General features: G+C 59.0%; 1 protein-coding gene across 1 annotated transcript in view; it reads right to left on the reverse strand.

Moving 5' to 3' along the window:
- CERK (ceramide kinase) overlaps nucleotides 1–18,113 on the reverse strand; it is a 38,675-nt gene that overhangs the window by 12,051 nt on the left and 8,511 nt on the right. The window contains exons 2-6 of the mRNA XM_072973721.1: nucleotides 7,164–7,277; nucleotides 6,679–6,801; nucleotides 3,734–3,859; nucleotides 2,564–2,627; nucleotides 1,827–1,972 (exon numbers count right to left, since the gene is read on the reverse strand). Of these exons, the coding sequence (XP_072829822.1) occupies nucleotides 1,827–1,972; nucleotides 2,564–2,627; nucleotides 3,734–3,859; nucleotides 6,679–6,801; nucleotides 7,164–7,277 (573 nt within the window). The remainder of the gene's footprint in view (nucleotides 1–1,826; nucleotides 1,973–2,563; nucleotides 2,628–3,733; nucleotides 3,860–6,678; nucleotides 6,802–7,163; nucleotides 7,278–18,113) is intronic.

Below are 18,113 nucleotides of genomic sequence, written 5' to 3' on the forward strand. Positions count from 1 at the left end.
GAGGCCATCTAACACCGTCTATACCCCACAATCCTAACCTGCCGCCGACTGCTCCTCCTGGTGCCAGGGACCCCCTTCCACCCACTGGCTTCAGGGCCCCCGAGCCACACCTCCGGGGTCTCCACTGGGACTCTCGGCCCCCACACTGATTCCTCACCTTGACCCCACGGGCTGTCAAGGCCAAGGTCACTGGGCCGCCCTTGAGGCCCCTCCCCCTCACACCCCCATCAGATTCGCCAGAAAGTCCTGTTGACGCTGCCTCTGAAACCATGCCTGAGCCACAGCCAGCCACACGCCCAGCGTCCACACCACAGCATGCCCCCAAGACTTGGGCAGCACCCCCACCCCCAGCTGCTCTAGAGCAGACAGCAGGGGTGGCCTTCCAGGGCAGTCAGACGTCCCCTCTGCCGACCAGCCTCTGAGACCTCCCCCCGCTGTGGCTCGTCCGTGACCCTCGAGACTCCAGCCTGACCCAGGGCTTCCCTCCCGCCCCTCCGGCCCCCACCCTGAGCTCACAGCTGGCGCGATGGCTGCCCTCTGCCCCAGCTGACCCTAGGCCCGGCCTCACTCTGCCTGGGCCCTCACCCATTACCTCTCAGAGGGGCCCTGGACTCCGTATTGGAAGAGGACCCTCCCGGCCCCTCACCCAAACCCACCTCCAGTGGCGTCTTTCCAGCAGCACGGCCACTATCGGAGATCCCTTCATGCCATGCGGGTCTGTGTGTCTGCTGAGCCTCAGGGCCCAGAACACACAAAGAACGAGTCCGTCCACCCCAGGGCACGGAGAAGAGGGCGTCTGCCCGCGAGCACCCCCAGCGTGGGGTCTGCGTGAGCTCTCGCGGTCTTTAACCACTTTAACAGCTTAGGGTTTTAGGTATCAGTGCTACGTGGGCAAATGGTAATAAGAGGCATAAAGGAAACACAGATTAGAACGTAGAAAAACTTCACGTAGCCCAGAAGCCCCACGTACAAGCTTCACAAACGGCAAAACCCTGACTCAGAGGAAAAGCTGGGAAGCACGACCCGCTTAGGGGACCATCCTCAGCCACACAGACGACACCCGGTCGGCCAAGTGGAGACAGACTTCCCGACGGGGGAGCAGCGCAGCCTCTGAGCCCCACTGCCCACGCCCTTGTGGGCAAACCTGCAGCCTCGCCCCAGCGCCCCGGAGCTTCACCCAGATGACGGGGCAGAAGCACCATTCACAGCTGTCAGGACTCGGATGTTTGCCCGAGCGGCACCCACCAGGGTTCCTGCAGCTGCGGCCCTGACCTGGGGACACGGAAGGCGCCCCCTCCTGCTGAGTTGTTTGCAAAGCCCCAGCCTCACCCTCTACCTGGCTTAACACTGTGATTCTTCAAAGAACTAGGTGCTGCCCGGAGACACACGAAACACGCCGAGCCAGCCGCCCCCTCGGACACGGCCAGCCCCCCGCCTCACTTACACCCTAGGCCCTCCTGCCCCAACCCCAGCTCCAGGTACAGTCAGTCCCAGGACGCCACCTGCTCCCCGGGCCCCCTTCTCCTCTGTGACAATTTACTGCCCCCACCACCACAAACGGCTGGTTCCTGGAGAGCAGGGACCGAGCCCCAGGGGCTGGCCTGAGCGGCTGGTGGGGCGCAGGCGTTCAGGGAGGACTGGCTCCTTCCCACAGGCAGCAGGGGTCCTCTAACTGGTCCGGAACCGGCCCTCAATGGAGTCTGCGACAGGTGTGCGGTGAGACACGTACACTTGAAAGGGATGACCCTGAAGGGCTAGCGGAGAATAGCCCCCCGAGCCCGCCCCTCCTCGGGCCGCCCAGCAAGCGCCCGCCTGCGCCTCCGCACCTGCGGGGATGATGCCGATCCTCAGCGGGCTGGGCGCCAGCGCCGCGCGGGGCTGGTTCTGGTCCACGCCGGCGTCCCGCTGCGTCCTGCCCACCAGGCCGTGCAGGACCTCGCTGAACATGCCGTCGCCGCCCACACAGACGATGCTGCGGAGGAACACTGGGTCAGGCCTGGCGCCACGCCGCGCCCTCGGAGGCCCCTCGGCCGGCACGGCCCCCCTCCCGCCTCCGCTCGCACCCCCTCCCTCGTCAGAGCTCTTCAGACCCTCCGTGTCTGTGCCCAAGCCCTGCAGGGAGAACCTAACGATTCTGCGTGGTCCAGGATCCCTGCTTTAAGGAAATACTGGGACAACGGGCGAACCTGAGTAAGCACCCAGGTTGGTAACAGCAGGTGCCGGTGTTCACCTCCCGGGTTTGATCGCTGCGTTAAGTCCCGTAGGAGAATAGCCTCACTTTTTTAGGAAATGCACACTGAAACACTCAGGGGCAAAGGCGATCATGTCTGTCACGTATTTTCAAGTGATGGGGGCAAAACTCCATAGGTAGGTAGTAAGAATGAAAAGGAAAACACGTGACTCTGAACTTGTCGGCCTTTCCTGAGTTTCAAGCAGAAGCACGTTTGCTTTCACAGCACGGGGGAAAAATGTAAGCAAAGGGAGTGAAGGAAACAAGGACAGATGAGTAAAGCTTGATCCGCATTTACCGTTTATCAGCCAAGATGGAAGGACACGCACTCACCCGTCATACTTGTCTATACTGAGCTCATACAAGCTCTCCTTGGCGTGGTTGGCACGTTCGGTAACTACGGAGGGAAAAACAACACTGCGTTGTGCAGTTTACGTTCAAAGCTGTAAATCCCACGTGAAATAAGAGGCGAATAAACCACGCTTCTAAAGCGAGGTCCTATAAAATCTTCAGGAGGGTTTCCTGCAAGAACCGCCTTCTCTGGTCTTACCCAGATCCTTTCCACGGAAAGGCTCCCTCACCCAGGGGGCCACGACCCTCAGAACATTCTACTGGTAGACGTCACGTTCCTGGCATTTAACTGCCCAAAAGTGACTTTCTGGAGATAGATTACATCTTTTATCTTACAGTTTTCCCTTCTTATCCAAGTCACTTTGAGAGTTTCAGACTATACCAAAACGCAGGAACAGGAGAACGCCAGCGCATGGCCTCAGTGCTCCATGACAAACCCCCGAACTTCCCCCGCACACAGTTCTGCGTCCCTGTGCCCCCAGCGTTTTATCGTGTCACCGTCTCCGTTTCATCATCACGGGTTCCTGTAAAGGCCATTTTAAAGAGCTGCTGCTGTTCCTCCAGATTCACTGCGGGGGTATCGTTATGCTTCCCGTCTGGAGGGGCGAGTGGTCTCCAGCGATTTGCTTTCACACAGTGTGACCGTGCACACCTGTGCGCACTGCTCTCTGCACGCAGCTGACTGCTTTTCTAGGGAAGTTTAGAAAGCTCTTAAGCCTGGGCAAAGCCCTCTCCGCTCTGAGGCTCTTGACCCGCACGGCCAAGCGGCTCTTCAGTGAATTGACATGAAACCCTCAAAGCTCTGGGGGGGGGAGGCCCTCTCCCAGCTGCCTCCCGGCACCAAGAACCTGCTCTGAGACTCGGCGCCGCCGCGGCACCGCGCCGTGTTCCTAAAGACGTTACTCCTGAGCCCTACTCATCGCTGGTAACTCCTGCAAGAACTCCCTGCCCGGGACCTGTGTCCTCTGTCCTCCTGTGTTTCTCCAGCGCTTTGTACACTGAGTCTTGGCTAGAGAAGTCTGCACTCTTTATCTTGTGTTCTTCTCATTCTGGTGTGCAAAAAAAATGCTGTTTTAAAATGATCTTATCCGTCAGGCTCTTCCCTGGCGCCCCTCTCCGAGGGGCTCAGGCAGGAGCGCGCGCCCAGCTCACCGATGATGTCGGTGGAGACGGAGGCCAGCGTGAACAGCGGCGCCACCTTCCGGTCGTAGATGCGCTTGCCTTGCCCCTTCCCGCCGAACGGGTTGATGAACACCAGCAAGTGCTTCGGTCTCGAGGCTGCAAGACAGCAGGGTACATCACAGTGCACGTGAGGGGCAGTCAACACGATGACCTGAGCGACTGAACAGGGCCCCAGCCCTGGTGCTCCCAGAATTCGGCTCAGTGTCGTGTGGTGAAAGGCATTCTTGAGTTAAAGAACAGCGCACGGAGCTTCCTTATCCGTGAAGAGACAACAGCGGCAGGCAGCACAGGCTGCCGGGCAGGGGCCTGGCCCCCCGGGAGGGGCGGCGAGGGCCCCGGGAACGCAGGATGCCGCCTGGGACAGACTCCGGACGAGGAGCCGGCAAGATGCAACTTCTGGAAGGCAGCAGCCTCATTCTGCTCCATGTCAAGGGACTGGACCGCAGAGAACGAGAGACACAGACGTCCAGCATTAAGAGGGCAAGACAGATGGACAGGCACAGAGAGCGCTCGGCATGGAGACGCAGAGAGACAGAAGGACAGCGGGACAGCAGGCGGCCTCCCCGGCCCCAGTTCGCCTCCCACACCCGGGTCTCCTGAATTAGCCCTGTTCCTCGTAAGCTCCATGTTTCTGTCTGGGTCAGTTCAAGTACATTCTGACACTTAAAAACCAAATCTAACTAACACCTCGATAAGAGTGGCGAAAAGGTACAGACCCAAGAAAACAGACAGCCTAGGTCCACGCGGAGTCCTGCCCACCAGCACTCACCGCGGCACGACTCACAGCAGCCAGAACAGGCCCACCACCCGACGACCGGGTACACGGACGTGGCCGAAGGAGTATTACTCAGCAGCAGAAAGGAACGAGCCACTGATACGCTTACCATGAGAAGAACTGTCAGGGCAGTGGTGCTGACAGAGGGGAGCTGATGCAGAACAGCTCCTCTTACTTGATTTCGCGCATGTGGCAGAACTAACACATGACAACAGTGACAAAAGGAAAAAGGAGAGAGAGAGTCAGACCGGTGCTTGTCTCCGGACCGGCTGGGAAGGCTCATGGGTGATGCCAGGCTCACAGGGGTTGGGTCACACGGGGACACGTGTGCTTCAAAATTCGTTGATTTAAAGCTACGATCTGTCCCTGTCATCCCAACCATGTACACAGGTCAATTCCAAATGGACTGCAGCTCTGAACATGAGAGGTAAAACAGCTTGGAGGCGAACACATCTTCACGGCCTTGGCCTAACTAGGACACAGACCAACCACACAGTTAAAAAACAGACAAACTGAACTGCGTCAAGATTAACACTATCTGTTCATCAGCAGAACGAAGAATGTGTGGAAGCACAAGCCACACAACGGGAGACGTTCAAAACTCCAAGACACGATTCAGATCCACAACATGTGAAGAGTCTCTGTGCGTCATGAAGGCAACCCAAGGGGAGATCGGACAGAAGACTTGGACAGACACCTCACAGGAGGATTTCCAAACGGCTCACGAACACAGCAGCACATTTCTCAACTCAACCAGCCGCTGGGGAAACGCAAATCAAAGCCACACCCGAGACTGCCAGCACCCACCAGAGTCTGGCCCCTGCTGGGGGGCGTGGCCCGGGACTCCCGGCGCGGGGGCAGTGTGGCCGCGTCCACTGAGGCTGAACACGCACCACTGGCCCAGCAACTCCCTCCCCAGGGGCCGCACCACGAGACATGGGCTAGAATGTTCGGAATGGCCACGCCAGGAAGCTGTCCAAATGCCCGTCAACAGTACAACGGCTGAGTAAGTGGCCAGACACTCCGCCCCTGGGACACGATGCAGCCACGAGAGCAAGCCACCGACACCACGTGTGACCGTGTGGACGAGCTTCGTGCAAACCAGAATGAGAGTGTCTGCTGTGTGAGTGACTCACATGTGGAACTGAGTGCGCCCAGGGGTTTAGTCAGGGGACGGTCACCTCTGGGTGACTCCAGGGGGCAGGGGCCACGGGGGGCTGGCAGTATTATCCCTGGATTTGGGGCTCAGTGTGTGAGCTGCACACCCCGGGTCCAAGGACTTTCAGTAACTACGTTACCCCTCAATGAAACATGAAGTAGTCACACAACTGGACTTAAAATGACAGCGTGACTGAAAAAGCAGAATCGCACAGTATTTCCAGACACAGGCAGACTGCAGCAGGAGTACAACCGCACAGGTTTCTCTGTGAATTACACAGAAAAAGTAATGCCGCCATCGGCAGGAGGCAGCGCAGAGGACTCTCTTGGAGCCTGAATGGACGGCATCAGGCCGCGTCTACAGGCTGAGTCTCATGAAAACCACGCGAGGGCAGGGGCGGAGAGCGCTGGTGAGGATGAGCAGGAAGGGTCTAGAGGAAGGGGGAGGAGGTGGCAGGGGAACTGGGGCACCTCCTGTCCAGACCTGGTCAGAAGTCCAGGAAGGCCAGCAGAGGCCGGGCGGCCGCGGCCCGGGACGTGCGCGGACAGCAGGACGCGCTGGGGAGGCAGCGCGCAGTGGGCGCCCGGCCCCTCCGCCCGGGTGCGACCCCAAAGACGGGCTTTTCCCAGCAAGGGAGTCTCACTGAAGCTGCGTGGGAAATGCGTGGGAACGTGGGAAATTAATTTAAAAAGATGTAAAGCCAACCTAAACACACGTGCGTTCCCTCCTCTGGGTGAAGCCGGCACCGAGCTGCCGAGACCGTGTGTTAGGGCTGTCCCCAGACACGAGCCGGCGCTGCAGGCGCAGCCTGAGTGACAGACACCACCTCGTTACGCAGCAGGAACCCGCGGCCCAGACGTCCAGGCACACCCCGGCCCCCTGGTTTAATCCCCACAATCGCCCAGGGGGCAGGTATCCCCGCCCCACCTCCCGGGGAGACACCCAGCCTAGCGGCCCAGGCCTGGGGCGCCTCGCACGTACTCAGTTTCGCCAGCAGCTCCCTGAGGGTCTGCAGCCACAGGTGGAGCAGCTGCTCGTCGGCACAGCAGAAGGTCACCTGCGCCCGCCTCCAGCGGTGCCTCCGGGCCCTCCTCACACGATGCACTGCGCGGAGAGAACACGAGTGGGCTGGGCGCCCTGCGCCACAGCAAGCCCCAGGCCCACCCCCCGAAAACGCCCCAAGGGTCCCTCTTCTTCTGACTGGTTAGTAACTTCCCAAGTACACAGGGAAAGGATCCTACTTCTCAATTCTTTGAAGTCACGTAAAAAAAAAACACCAAGAAAAAAAGATGAGCAAAACACCAAATGAAAGTAGAACTTAAAAAAAAAGACACAAGGAAGTTTCCACAAAGACAAGCCAAGGACCCAACAAGTTTGTTAAGCCAAGGCTTGTTAAACAAGTCACCGCGAAGCCCCCTTTCCCGTCACCTGCACGGGGCCACTGACGAGCAACTAGGCCCCATCACCTGTGAAGGCGTAGGGCTTTTCCATCTTCTGCCATTTCCCGCTGCTGTAGTGCTTCCCGTTAATGTCGGTTTCCTCCACGGTGATGATCTCGGAGATGGGCACAGAGCACGCATCTGCAAAGACACCACACCCTCGTGTCAGGCGCGTCACAGAGTCCACACCAGCACGAGCACGGCGACTCCAAAGCGCCTGGACATTCTGCTTTGAGAATCTCACTAGAAATGCAAGAGGAAGAGGGAAGGTTAGATGCAATTTTAAAACTCAGAGCTAAGAAAGTTTGGGAAACTCAACGTTATCAGAAGACGGGCTATTGTGTCCATAATCACCAAACGCAGGCTGCGACTTTCCCAAGCCAGCTGTGCTGAATTTGGGGAAAGATGCCAGTAAGAGTCTGGCTCAGGTATCAAGTGTTAAAGAGGCACGTAACAGACCTGGGGACAACCAGGACCTGGGACACCTGGGTGTGCACATGAGTCACATCAGGGCAGGGCGGGGGTGGCAGGGGGTCTGGAAAGGCCTGGGTGGGTCCAAACACCAATCAGATACAGGGGAGTCTTGGGTGGACCTAGGGATGACGGCACAGGGCATCCTCTGCTACAGGAAACCAGGAGGAGGCCAGCTCCACCGAGAGCCGCAGGACAGGGACAGTCCTCACAGCAGGACGCCGGCAGTCAGGCCTCCAGGTCAAGCTGGACATAAACGCAGCCGTGGGAAACATGGGATGACAGCTTGGAGCTGAGGCGGGGGCTGGAGAGAACTCCCCGGTGTGAACAGACTACCTTCCTTAGCCCACCGGAGAGCCCAGCGGAGTCGGCGCCTGCTTTTACGCGGGACAGCCTAGCTCGCGGTCAGGCCCCAGGTTGGCTGTGAAACCTGTAATACAGTAAAGTTCTGTATTTTTGTAACAGCAAAACAGAAAAATAAATGCTGCCGTAACACTTGAGGTAACCTTACATCATCTTTAAAGTCGTTGTCTATGGAAACCAACTTATGAGAACCCCCTCCGAGGGCCTAAAAGGCTGAGAGCAGGGCCACCCCACCCGACATGCTGGGGAGGGGCGAGCAGGAGGAGGAGTCGGCCTCAAAGGGTGAGTGGGCGGGGCTGCCAGGGCCCCACCCTCAGGCACGCCTGCCCCGTAGAGCCTCAGACCCAGGTCTGCCCCCCACCCCCCGCTGATTCCCCCTCCCTCAGGCCCCCCACCCAAGCAGCCGGCTGCTGCCCCTTTGTCTGGCCCCTTCTCCCCTGTGGTCAGCGTGGGCGCGGGATAGCCCCGGGGGCTCAGCGGGGCACCTGGACACCCACACGCCAGCTCTGGGACCCTGGACAGAGACCTGAAGGAGGCACGGCCAGTAGCCAGAGGCTGCGGGGAGAGAAGCAGGGGGCCAGGGGAGGGCGATCGGAAACGGGGTGGGGGGCCCAGGGAGGGGACGTGATGACACTGCAGGTGGAAGGCTTGGAGTGGAGGGCAGTCCGACCCTCCTCCATCAGACACCACCGTCCGCTGGGCCTCAACTTCAGACGACACGTGGGGCCGGTCGCGTTGAAAACGTCAAGATCAGGGTGAGAAGGGCTCCAGCAGGAAACGCTGGTAACGGTGGTGGCTCCCTTCCTGCCTCCAGGGGGCTCCCGCCCGCTGACCAGAGGCCATATTCCTGCTCTAGGCCACTTGGAGCTTCCTCATCTCGGTGTTCCACCCTAGTCTGCAAAACCTTCATCTCTAGTTAGGAGGCATCAGGAGTCCAAGAGAGTCACTGAGAAGCTCTGAATGACGCAGACTGTCCCACTAAGAGAGACTACAAATTAGCAATCTCTAGTCCCGCTAATTCAGTTTGACCCGAAGAATCAATCACAGGCCACAGTGGAGGCCCCTGAGGGAGAGGAGGACACCGAAAGCCTCAGCTCCCCAGGCGTTTCCCGGCACCAGGGCTTCTCCCCACCGGCCCCTCCTTGTGGTGCGGCCATCCTGGGTGCCGCAGGATTTGGGCAGTATCCCTGGGCTCCAGCCACGAATGCTGGGGGCGCCCACCCCCACACTGCCAGCGGTTGGCCAGTGTCTCCCGAAGGCAACGTCCCTGATTGAGAACCAGGGCCTCACGAGGTGTGTTTAGCAACCCTTCTTTAAACAGAAAGCAGGGAAGCAAACCACGGCCAGCCCCGGGGACACGGACCAGCTGACGTGGCTGTCCTGCTCCCCCCGAACACTCCCACATCACAGACCCCAGGAGGGTCCCTGGAAAGCGTGTGTATCCCACACCCGTCTTCTCCGCTCCTCGCCCCTCCTGCACCCCGGCCTGGTGAAGGCTGCTCTGTCCACGTGCTCCTGCGCCCACAAGCCAGGCCCCTCCCTGACTCCTCCCTGTCCCCGGGCGGCGGCCCGCTTTCTGCTGGGGTTCACCCCCCACCAAGCACCTTAGACACAAATGTGAACCTGGCTCCGTCCCACCCGGAACTTTCCGTGGCTCCCCTGGCCGCTCAGCGTGCAGGTTAATTCAACAGCCCAGGCCGGGGGTGTGGCCGCCCGCCCACCTTCCTGGCCAAGCCTGTGGGGAAGGGGGCGGCCGCCCCGCCCCAGCACGCACAGCACGCAGGGCCGCTGCTGGGCCTGACTGCATGCCGATCCCAGTGCCTGCACCTGCCCTGACAAACACTGAAACAAAACAACTGTCAGGATAGTCAGCCACCGCGTGTGCCCTCAGCAGAGCTCGAAGATTTTCAACCAAAGTTCAGCAAATCATAGAACAGCCCTGTAGGAACGGCACAGCTCTACCGGCAGCATTTGTAAGGTCTACCACCCCAAAGTACTAAACCAAACGACCTTTCTGGGGCAACTTTTTAACATTCCTGAGATGGAAAAGGGCGTGCAACTGGGGCAACAGCCACCCCAGGACCAGGCCTGGTGACGGTGGCCAACCCCACTAGGAGCCAGTCCTCCCGTGCCCCCCCCGGGGTCCCCACGGCCACCCTGAGTGGGCACTGAGCCAGGGGAAGATGACTGCGCCCCCCCAAACTTCCCTTCATGTTTGGGCAGCGTCACACAAAAGGTGGAGACCCCAGGCCCCCCACACCCCGGCAGAAGCCAGGGCCCGAGCCCGGGGCGGTGGAAGGGCCAGCAGCCGGGCTCTGGGTGCTGATTCAGTGACGCCTCCCAGGCCAGCAGGGCCACCGTGCTGCGTCCACGGAGGGTCTCCAGCTTGAAAGCCGAGCCACCGGGGGGTCACCTAACGAGGTGAGAGGACGATGAACGCACCGAACATCCTGAGTGCCGCTGGTACCAAGTCTGGCTCGTCCCGCCGGACGCGCGGCGAGCCGGGGAGCCGAGGTCTGCTGCGGGGATGGCTTGCTCGCGAGGCAGCCTCGCGAGGGGACGGAGAGCCGCAGGTGCCCCAGGCCACGCAGGGGCGTTGGCGAGGGGAGCGTGGGGACGGGGGCGGGGAGGTGCCTTGTCGTCAGGCACAGGTGTGCCCGGGCTGCAGGCTCTGCACGTGCCCAAACGGGGCCCTGGCGCCACCTGAGGGGGTGGTCTTCGGCCCTGTGATGCCCTGAGGTCACCGCGCAGGCCCAGTGGAGGGTCGCGGGCCTGTGCGGGCTCCGCCAGCTCAGCTGACTCCAAGTGCACTGGCAAACAGCTCGGGCAAGCAGCTCGCTGCTGGGACCGTGCTGGGGGGAGGACGCGCAGGCCTTAGCACGAGCTGAACTGGTGGGGGCAGGTGCAGCGGATCTGACTCAGCACCTGCCATCTCACCGGCTGAACCCCCGCCCGTCTGCTGGCAGGCCCACACCCCCGGGGCTCTGCGTGTGCACGTGCGTGTGGGTGCTGCAGACGTGTGCATGTGTAGCTAGGGAAGGCGGGGGACCCAGGACACACTCGGCCTTCAGCTGGACCCACTGGCCCAGCTCTGACCACCACACCTCCTCACACTCAGGCCTCCTCCCCTGGGCTCACCGTACACCCTCGAGAGCCAGCGGTGACAGACGTCCCACAGAAGCACCAAGAAAACCAACCCACGGCCAAATGGCTTGGACACAACTTCCACGAAAATCCTGTCCCGCCTTCTCAAACTCATCAGATCCCAAGAATTTGTTGCCACACCTGTGATCTATGGACATCACTGAAGTTTTAACCGCAGGCAGCATGGTCCTCGCCGGACACACAGTCCACAAGCACACCCTTGGGGACACTGACTCTGTGCCTCCGGCAGCAACTCTTGCTGGTACCTGGAGGGGATGCTTACAACCTGCGGGACAGGTAGACGAGGCCCTGAGGACGTGCATCCTGTCGGAGGCTGAAGGGTCTTGGACATTTAAGAGAGAACAAACTCCTCCCACCAGCGAACAGCTCGCTCGGTGCCAGGGTCCAGCGGGCAGTGCCCGGCGCACTCCACACACTGGTGCCTGGTCCTCCCACCGGGCACGGGCGCTGGGCCCCCTGCAGACCACGGGGACCCTGAAGGCATCCATCCCAGGTGTCTGTGTTCTCATCCCAATGTGGTTTCAGTTACTTCTGGTCTTGAAAATGCCCGATTTATAACCCCACGGAAGAAAATTGTTTTGCTACCCCCTGCGGATATTGCGAAGTTTGAGAAACAGCCGTTTAGGAAGAGATGCTCATGAAACAAAGAGCCAAAGAGATGCTATTTATCCCTGACGACAAGACTGCCCTTCCTGGGACAGCAGGCGTTGGCTCCCGAGTGATGGGAAGTGTTGGGAAGGAAAACGGTAGACGGACAGAAAGAACCATCTGTGTCGAGCGTCATCACACCCGGCGTGTCTGCGGTGAGGAGGCCGTGGGGCCACAGCCACGTGGTAAAAATGCGTGGCGGGGGAGGGGACAGCGCAGGGGTGGAGCGCGTGCTCAGCCTGCACAAGGTCCCGGGCTCAGTCCCTAGCCCCTCCGTTAAATAAATACAAAAGTAAACCAAATTACCTACCCTCCCCAAAAAAACTTAGAAAAAAGAAAAGAATGCTGTAATAAATGCCGTGTCTGCTGGAGGTGCTTCCCCCTTTCATCCACCCCTAACTGGGTATTAAGCTGCATTCGGTACGATATTACAGTTTAGGACACGTGTGATCAAAGTACAATTTAGGATAATTTTTTTAAGTTTAGAACTGAAATTTTAAGTAGAATCAGCTTTTGCCACGCTGCAGACACTGAGCAAACTCAAAATAAAACCAAATAAAATTAGAAAAATTGATACTCACCTGGTATTTTTATTTTATACTGTTAAACATCTTAAAACCTAATCTCCACATGTGACTCTCATTTTGGTCATTTTTAATCACTGGTAATAAAGTCTACCATTGATCTGACACATCACCAATTCCAAAAGCAGCACAGAAGGAACTTACAAGGTTTTACGGGAATCTGTGACCCACAAATAACTTGCCAGGGTGTGAAGCAAGTTCTAACCACACATGCACACGGGGCCACCTCTGTCCGCCAGTCACGCTGCTCCTGCCTCTGGAAATGGTCTGTCTGCACACCTGGTACCCCGCCCCCAGCCCACACCAGATACACACACACGACATACGCTGCACACACACACATCCCACCAGATACGCACACACACACGGCCACCTGACTCGCGCAGGGTCCCCTGCTTCTCAGCGCACACACCATCACCTGGCTGGGGCCGCCGGGCCCTCCTCCCTCACCCGTGAGTCGGCCTGGCCTGCAGACGCTTTTCTGCCTCCTACTTGGTGGCAGCTCCCGAGGGCGGCTCTGCCTGTTCTGCTCAGAGCTGTGTGTGTCCCCCTCCCAGTCCTGGTCTCCGTGTCCCGCTTCTCCGCACGGTTTCGCTGGCTCCCCCCGGAGGCGGGTTGGTAACGGCAGCAGCGGCGGGCGCCCGTGAGGGCATCCCCGTGCCGAGTGCATAAGCGCCCGTAACCCTCCCAACAACCCGGAAGGCGCGTGTCAGGACCCCTGCTTGACGCATGGGCTTCTAGAAGGCTTTACAGATCCTCATCTGACTGGTGCTCAGGTCACAGAACACGTCCAGGCCAGGGACAGGAAGTGCCACGGCCAGGGCAGGCTTCCGGCAAATCTATCAAGTAATGTTTCCTGTCCTCACGCAGAGGTTGAAGAGAACCTGCCCCACCGTCCCCACCGGCCACATCCACGCCAGCGAGCCCTCCCAGGCTGTTACATGGCATCACGTCCGGGGGCAAAGCCGAGCTGCAACTTCCCAGACCCAACTCTGCAGATGCATGTGGGGCTGAAGGCAAACGTTGCTCCGTGGGGGCTAAGCCTGGCCTGTGTCCCCAGGTGTCCCCTGCGAGTGCCAGCAGACCTTCTGGAACGCCCTGCTGTGCTGGGGTCCCCTCCTTATCACTGTCAACACCCGCTTCACTGTGTTTTTTGTGTTTTGTTCTGTTTTTTTCGGTCACATAGAGCTTTATTTGTCACATGGTAACTACTTTGAAAATTAGGTCCCATCATTAAAATTTAGGGCCACAGTATCTAATGTTCTGTTTTCTTTTTGAGTTATAGTCAGTTTACAATGTTGTGGCAGTTTCTGGTGTACAGCAGTTTTTCAGTCGTACATGAACATGTATATGTTCATTTTCGTATTCTTTTTCACTGTGAGCTACCACAAGATCTTGAATATATTTCCCTGTGCTGTACTCACTTCACTTTGAAAACCAGAGTCAGGTAGAGCATGCTGGCGTCGTGCGACAACCCACACACCCAAGAGTCAAATTATAGTCACTTAGTGACCATGTGGCCACACTGCCCAGAGACTGGAGACACAGTGTCCCCAGGGGGCTCAGCACCAGCGGGGGTGGGGGCAGCGTGGCCCGCATCCAGGCGACAATGCTTTCAGACACGATCCGGGAGGAGGGGCGCTGTCACACGTGCAGGCCCCCGATGGGGGGAGGGGGGCCCACAGGCCTGGCTGGTTGCAGAGACTCCCATGCGCCAGCTACGGCCCTGTCCCCAAGGGTGGCCCTCCATGGCCCGCTGGGACAGTGCACCTACACCCCTCCTGGACAGACGAGCAAATGGGGCCCTGAGGGGTAAGGAGTGGAGTGAGGACAGACCCCAGCAGGTGTGGCTGGTAACTGGCTGGGTGACCCGGGTCCAACCTGCACCCCCCACCCTGCCAGGACCCACCTCCTCATCCATCACCTGGGCGCCTCCACACAAGGCCTCATTCAAGAACTGCAGGGGCTGGTTCTGTGACACCACATCATCACCGACTTCAGAACAGGAGGCCGAGGAGAGGGCAGCAGGGAAGAATGTGGATTTCCAGCGAGAACAAAGCCTCCTGAGGACACACATGTACGTGGGGAGTCCAGCCCCTCTCACGCACTACGTACATCCTCCTGCAGCGTAAATGCCACGGAGAGGACTTCACCCCTGGAAACGAGCCTGAGACCCTGCCACCAGCGCGAACAGACCCCGGCCTCACGGGGCCCACCGCAGACACAGCCTGCGATCACAGGTCTCACCTGTACCAGGTCCTCGCGGGGACCGACAGACGGACACTGTGTGAGCACCCTGTGCGTGCCTACCCACCCCCTGGATGTTTCTAGAGCGTTTTCAGTCTCAGTTTCAGTCAAAGTAGGCAAATCTGGAAGACAGCCACTTCTCAGGCCCCCCTACCAGACCCAGGTAATTCCCACTGACTTTTTTCCTGTAGAAAAAACTGTCTTCTAACTCCACTGAAATGGGAAATTGGTCCTAGAGTTTGACGTTTGAAGGTCGTGTTCTCAAAGCTCCAGCCGGTGGTGGGCGGGGGGCACAGGCTGCAGGAACCACGGGGCGTGGGACCCCGAGGGCCCCCCCGTCCCCCGCCCACCCGAAGGCCCCAGGCCTGATCACGGGACCCAGGCATCTTCACTCAGGGGTGCCCCACAAGTCTGGATCTTTATGTGAAATCTCCCGACTTAGTGTTGGCTACAACTTTAAAAGGAAAAAGAAAACTCACTTGGCAAGTCAGACAAAAAAATAACCGTGGCCAAACGTCGCCCGAGGACCACCCATCGGCAGCCCCCGGGAGGACAAGCGGGGGTTACTGACCACACGGATCCCAGGTGAGACGGTGGCACCCTCATCACAGTCGCCTCACCCGGTCCAGCCCGACACAAGGAGTTTAAAATAAACTCAGACCCCGTCCCTGGACGCGCACCGGTGTGGCTCCCCGAGGTTCTGCGAGCTCTGGGAGGTGGCGAGGCGGCCACACCAGGCCACCTGTCTGTGAGAACAGCGAGTCCTACACACTAACCCGCAGCAGACGCCGCTTCTATGGGAAAAATCATTGTTTCTCTTGAATGTTCTATTTTTATAATGAAATTTCCATTTATTAAGTATTTCTTCTTATTGGTTTGTTTCAACAATGCAATAATTTCAAGCAAAACTCTAAGTGTATCCCAGCTATTCCCAGCCCCAAAGTTCACGATGCTCAGAGGAGGTGCCTGTCAACTGCAATTTATTGCTACTTGACCCAATAAAATGTGACCTTTGACCCCTGTCTGCACACCAGCAGCAGCCACCACGATGTCACCAGGACGCTAGCCTGGGAGGGAACCTGGTGTGCCTGCCCGGCACGCTGCAAGAGCCTGTCTTGTCTGTCTGTCCACCACGGAGGCTCCTGGCAGACGCCTGAGGGTGTGTTCTTGAGGAACCCTCCCGACAGCCCCCCAACTCAGACCACCCTCCTCACCCTCTTCTGACCCAGGGTCAAGCCCGGCTCGCCAGCCCACCTTCTGCCACTCCAGCCGCCCTGACTGCTGACCAGGAGCGAGAGCGGACCCAGAGCAGAAGCAGAGGCTGGAAACCTAGCATTTCTGTGTGCAGGGACCTTCTCTACCAGACGGGAAGATGTGAGAGTTAAAGGATTCTCACCCAGAGGGCGCCTGGGCCAGATCCACCTTAGAACTTGCCAGGGCACGCGACAGTAACGTCTTCCGCTGTGACTCGGCTGCACGGGTGAAGTGTCCTCAGGGGCCATCCTGCCCTTGAGACCCTCCACCCCCTTCGGCTCAAGAAGCTCCAGAGAGTGGGGAGCGCCACCGTGTGTCCTCGCCAGCCCAGGACGGCAAAGCCCGAGGGGAGAAGCCTAGGACTGCCACGAAGGAGCAGGCTCGGGCACTTAGAGGAAGACCCAGAACCGGGGGCAGGCGGGACAGCATCGGGCACCTTTCTTAGAAAAAGCGGACAGTTGAGCTGTTATAAGTCAGGTTTACGTGGGAAGAGAGGTGGGGCGGGGGAGGCTGGGGGGCAAGCCAGGGTCCCACCAGGAACCCCAAGCTCTCAAGAGTCTCTGTGGGCGGAATCAGTGTCCAGCTCAGCTGAGTCTCCTTTTGAACCTTTCTAGATAATTCCAGGCACAAAACCTTTGGAATCCTTCTGCCTTAAAATATTCCAAGATGCACTTTTCTCTTAGAGGCTATTCAGTGATCAGATAGAGCGTGGGTTTACGCTGAACTTTGAAACAAGTGAGTCACAGAGGCTTCCTTATGAGTAACCATGACAAAACCCAGGCCCTGTGCCCATGCTATCCGCCAGACTTCACTCGCTGGCCCAGCGTCACCGTGGGGCCAACACGCTCCAGACAGGGAGGCGGTGCAGGGCCAGAAACCCCTGCCCTCTGGTGACTAACAGTCGGAGGTGGGGAGACATCCGACAAATAAAGTTGACATAAATGTTTAATCAAGCTATCCAGAGTCACAAATGCTACAGAAAAGGCTGTGGAGCAGGTTCACAGGCTGGGGGTTGGAGGGGCCCAGCAAGCTCAGCGAGGAGCCGTGCAAAGGCCCTGGGGCACAGCATCCATGTGGAGCAGGACAGGAGGAGGCTGCGGGACTACAGCAGAGTGAGTGGGGAAGTATCACAGAGGTGGTGCGGGGTTTGCAGGGCTTGACGCCCCCGTGGCAGATGACCACGGCAGACCCAGAGGCCACACGAGGTCACGGGTCCCTGTCCCATCTGCCGGTCTCCCATGGATGCTCGGGGGGCCCGGGGACTGCAGCGCAGGCGGCCCTGGCCAGGGAGGAGTGGCTCCATGCGCTCACCACCTCGGACACTAATCTAAGATGCTTCTCGGGGCGTGGGCGCCTTTGCCGAATTGTTGGGTGATGAGTGGACAGAACGAGAGGTCAGGAGTGTGTTTCAGGGGACCTGGACTCCTGGTGGATGTGAGCCTAAAGCTCAGGCCCTCAGACCCTCTTCCATGGAACAGTCTCCATCAGGCCACACGGGATCCCCGGGCATCGGGGCAGACCTGCTGCAGGCCTGGCACCTTCCACCTGGGGCCCCGAGAGGCCACACAGTCCTGGGGGCTGATGGCTGGGGGGCTGGAGACGGGGCCCGGGGAGGGATGCAGCCTGTGTGCTCTGGATGGAGGCCCAGGAATCAGTGCCCTGCACGAGTCACCCTTTGTGGCCTCACAGAGTGCGCACAACGTGGCGCCCCAAGGACGGCTTCTCGAGGCGTGTGACCACGGAAGCAGCGAGATGCCAGGACTGCCGGGGCAGAGGGCTGGGAGGGCGGGGGAGGGCCTGGCTCCTCTCCACCCAGGAACGGCTGCACAAACTCACACCTGCACACGCACACACATTCACACATGCACACACATGTGTTCACTATCACACACACCTGCCCTTTGCACTGGGGTGTGGAGACAGGATGTGGACACTAGCACTGATGTGGACACTAGCACTGCTGACAGTTCACTGGAACCCCCATGTAAAGAGACGTCATTGACACCGTTCCAGAAAGGCCAGAGTGGCTTCCCAACATGCCAGCACAGTCCTGACCACCTCATTTGTCGCCCTTTGTCCCTTCACTCTGGCCACAGCAGGGAGAGCCCAGCAGTCCTGGGGCACCAGAGGGCCGGGCACCTGATCAAGCATGGACGGCTCTAAGGGCCCCAGCCCTGCCACCCTTGGGGCTCCGCTCCATCAGCACCTTTTGGGAAATGCCGTGGCTGCACCTGCACGGGCCCAT

This window comes from Vicugna pacos, chromosome 12 (genome assembly GCF_048564905.1).
Source record: "Vicugna pacos chromosome 12, VicPac4, whole genome shotgun sequence".
Taxonomy (NCBI): Eukaryota; Metazoa; Chordata; class Mammalia; order Artiodactyla; family Camelidae; genus Vicugna; species Vicugna pacos.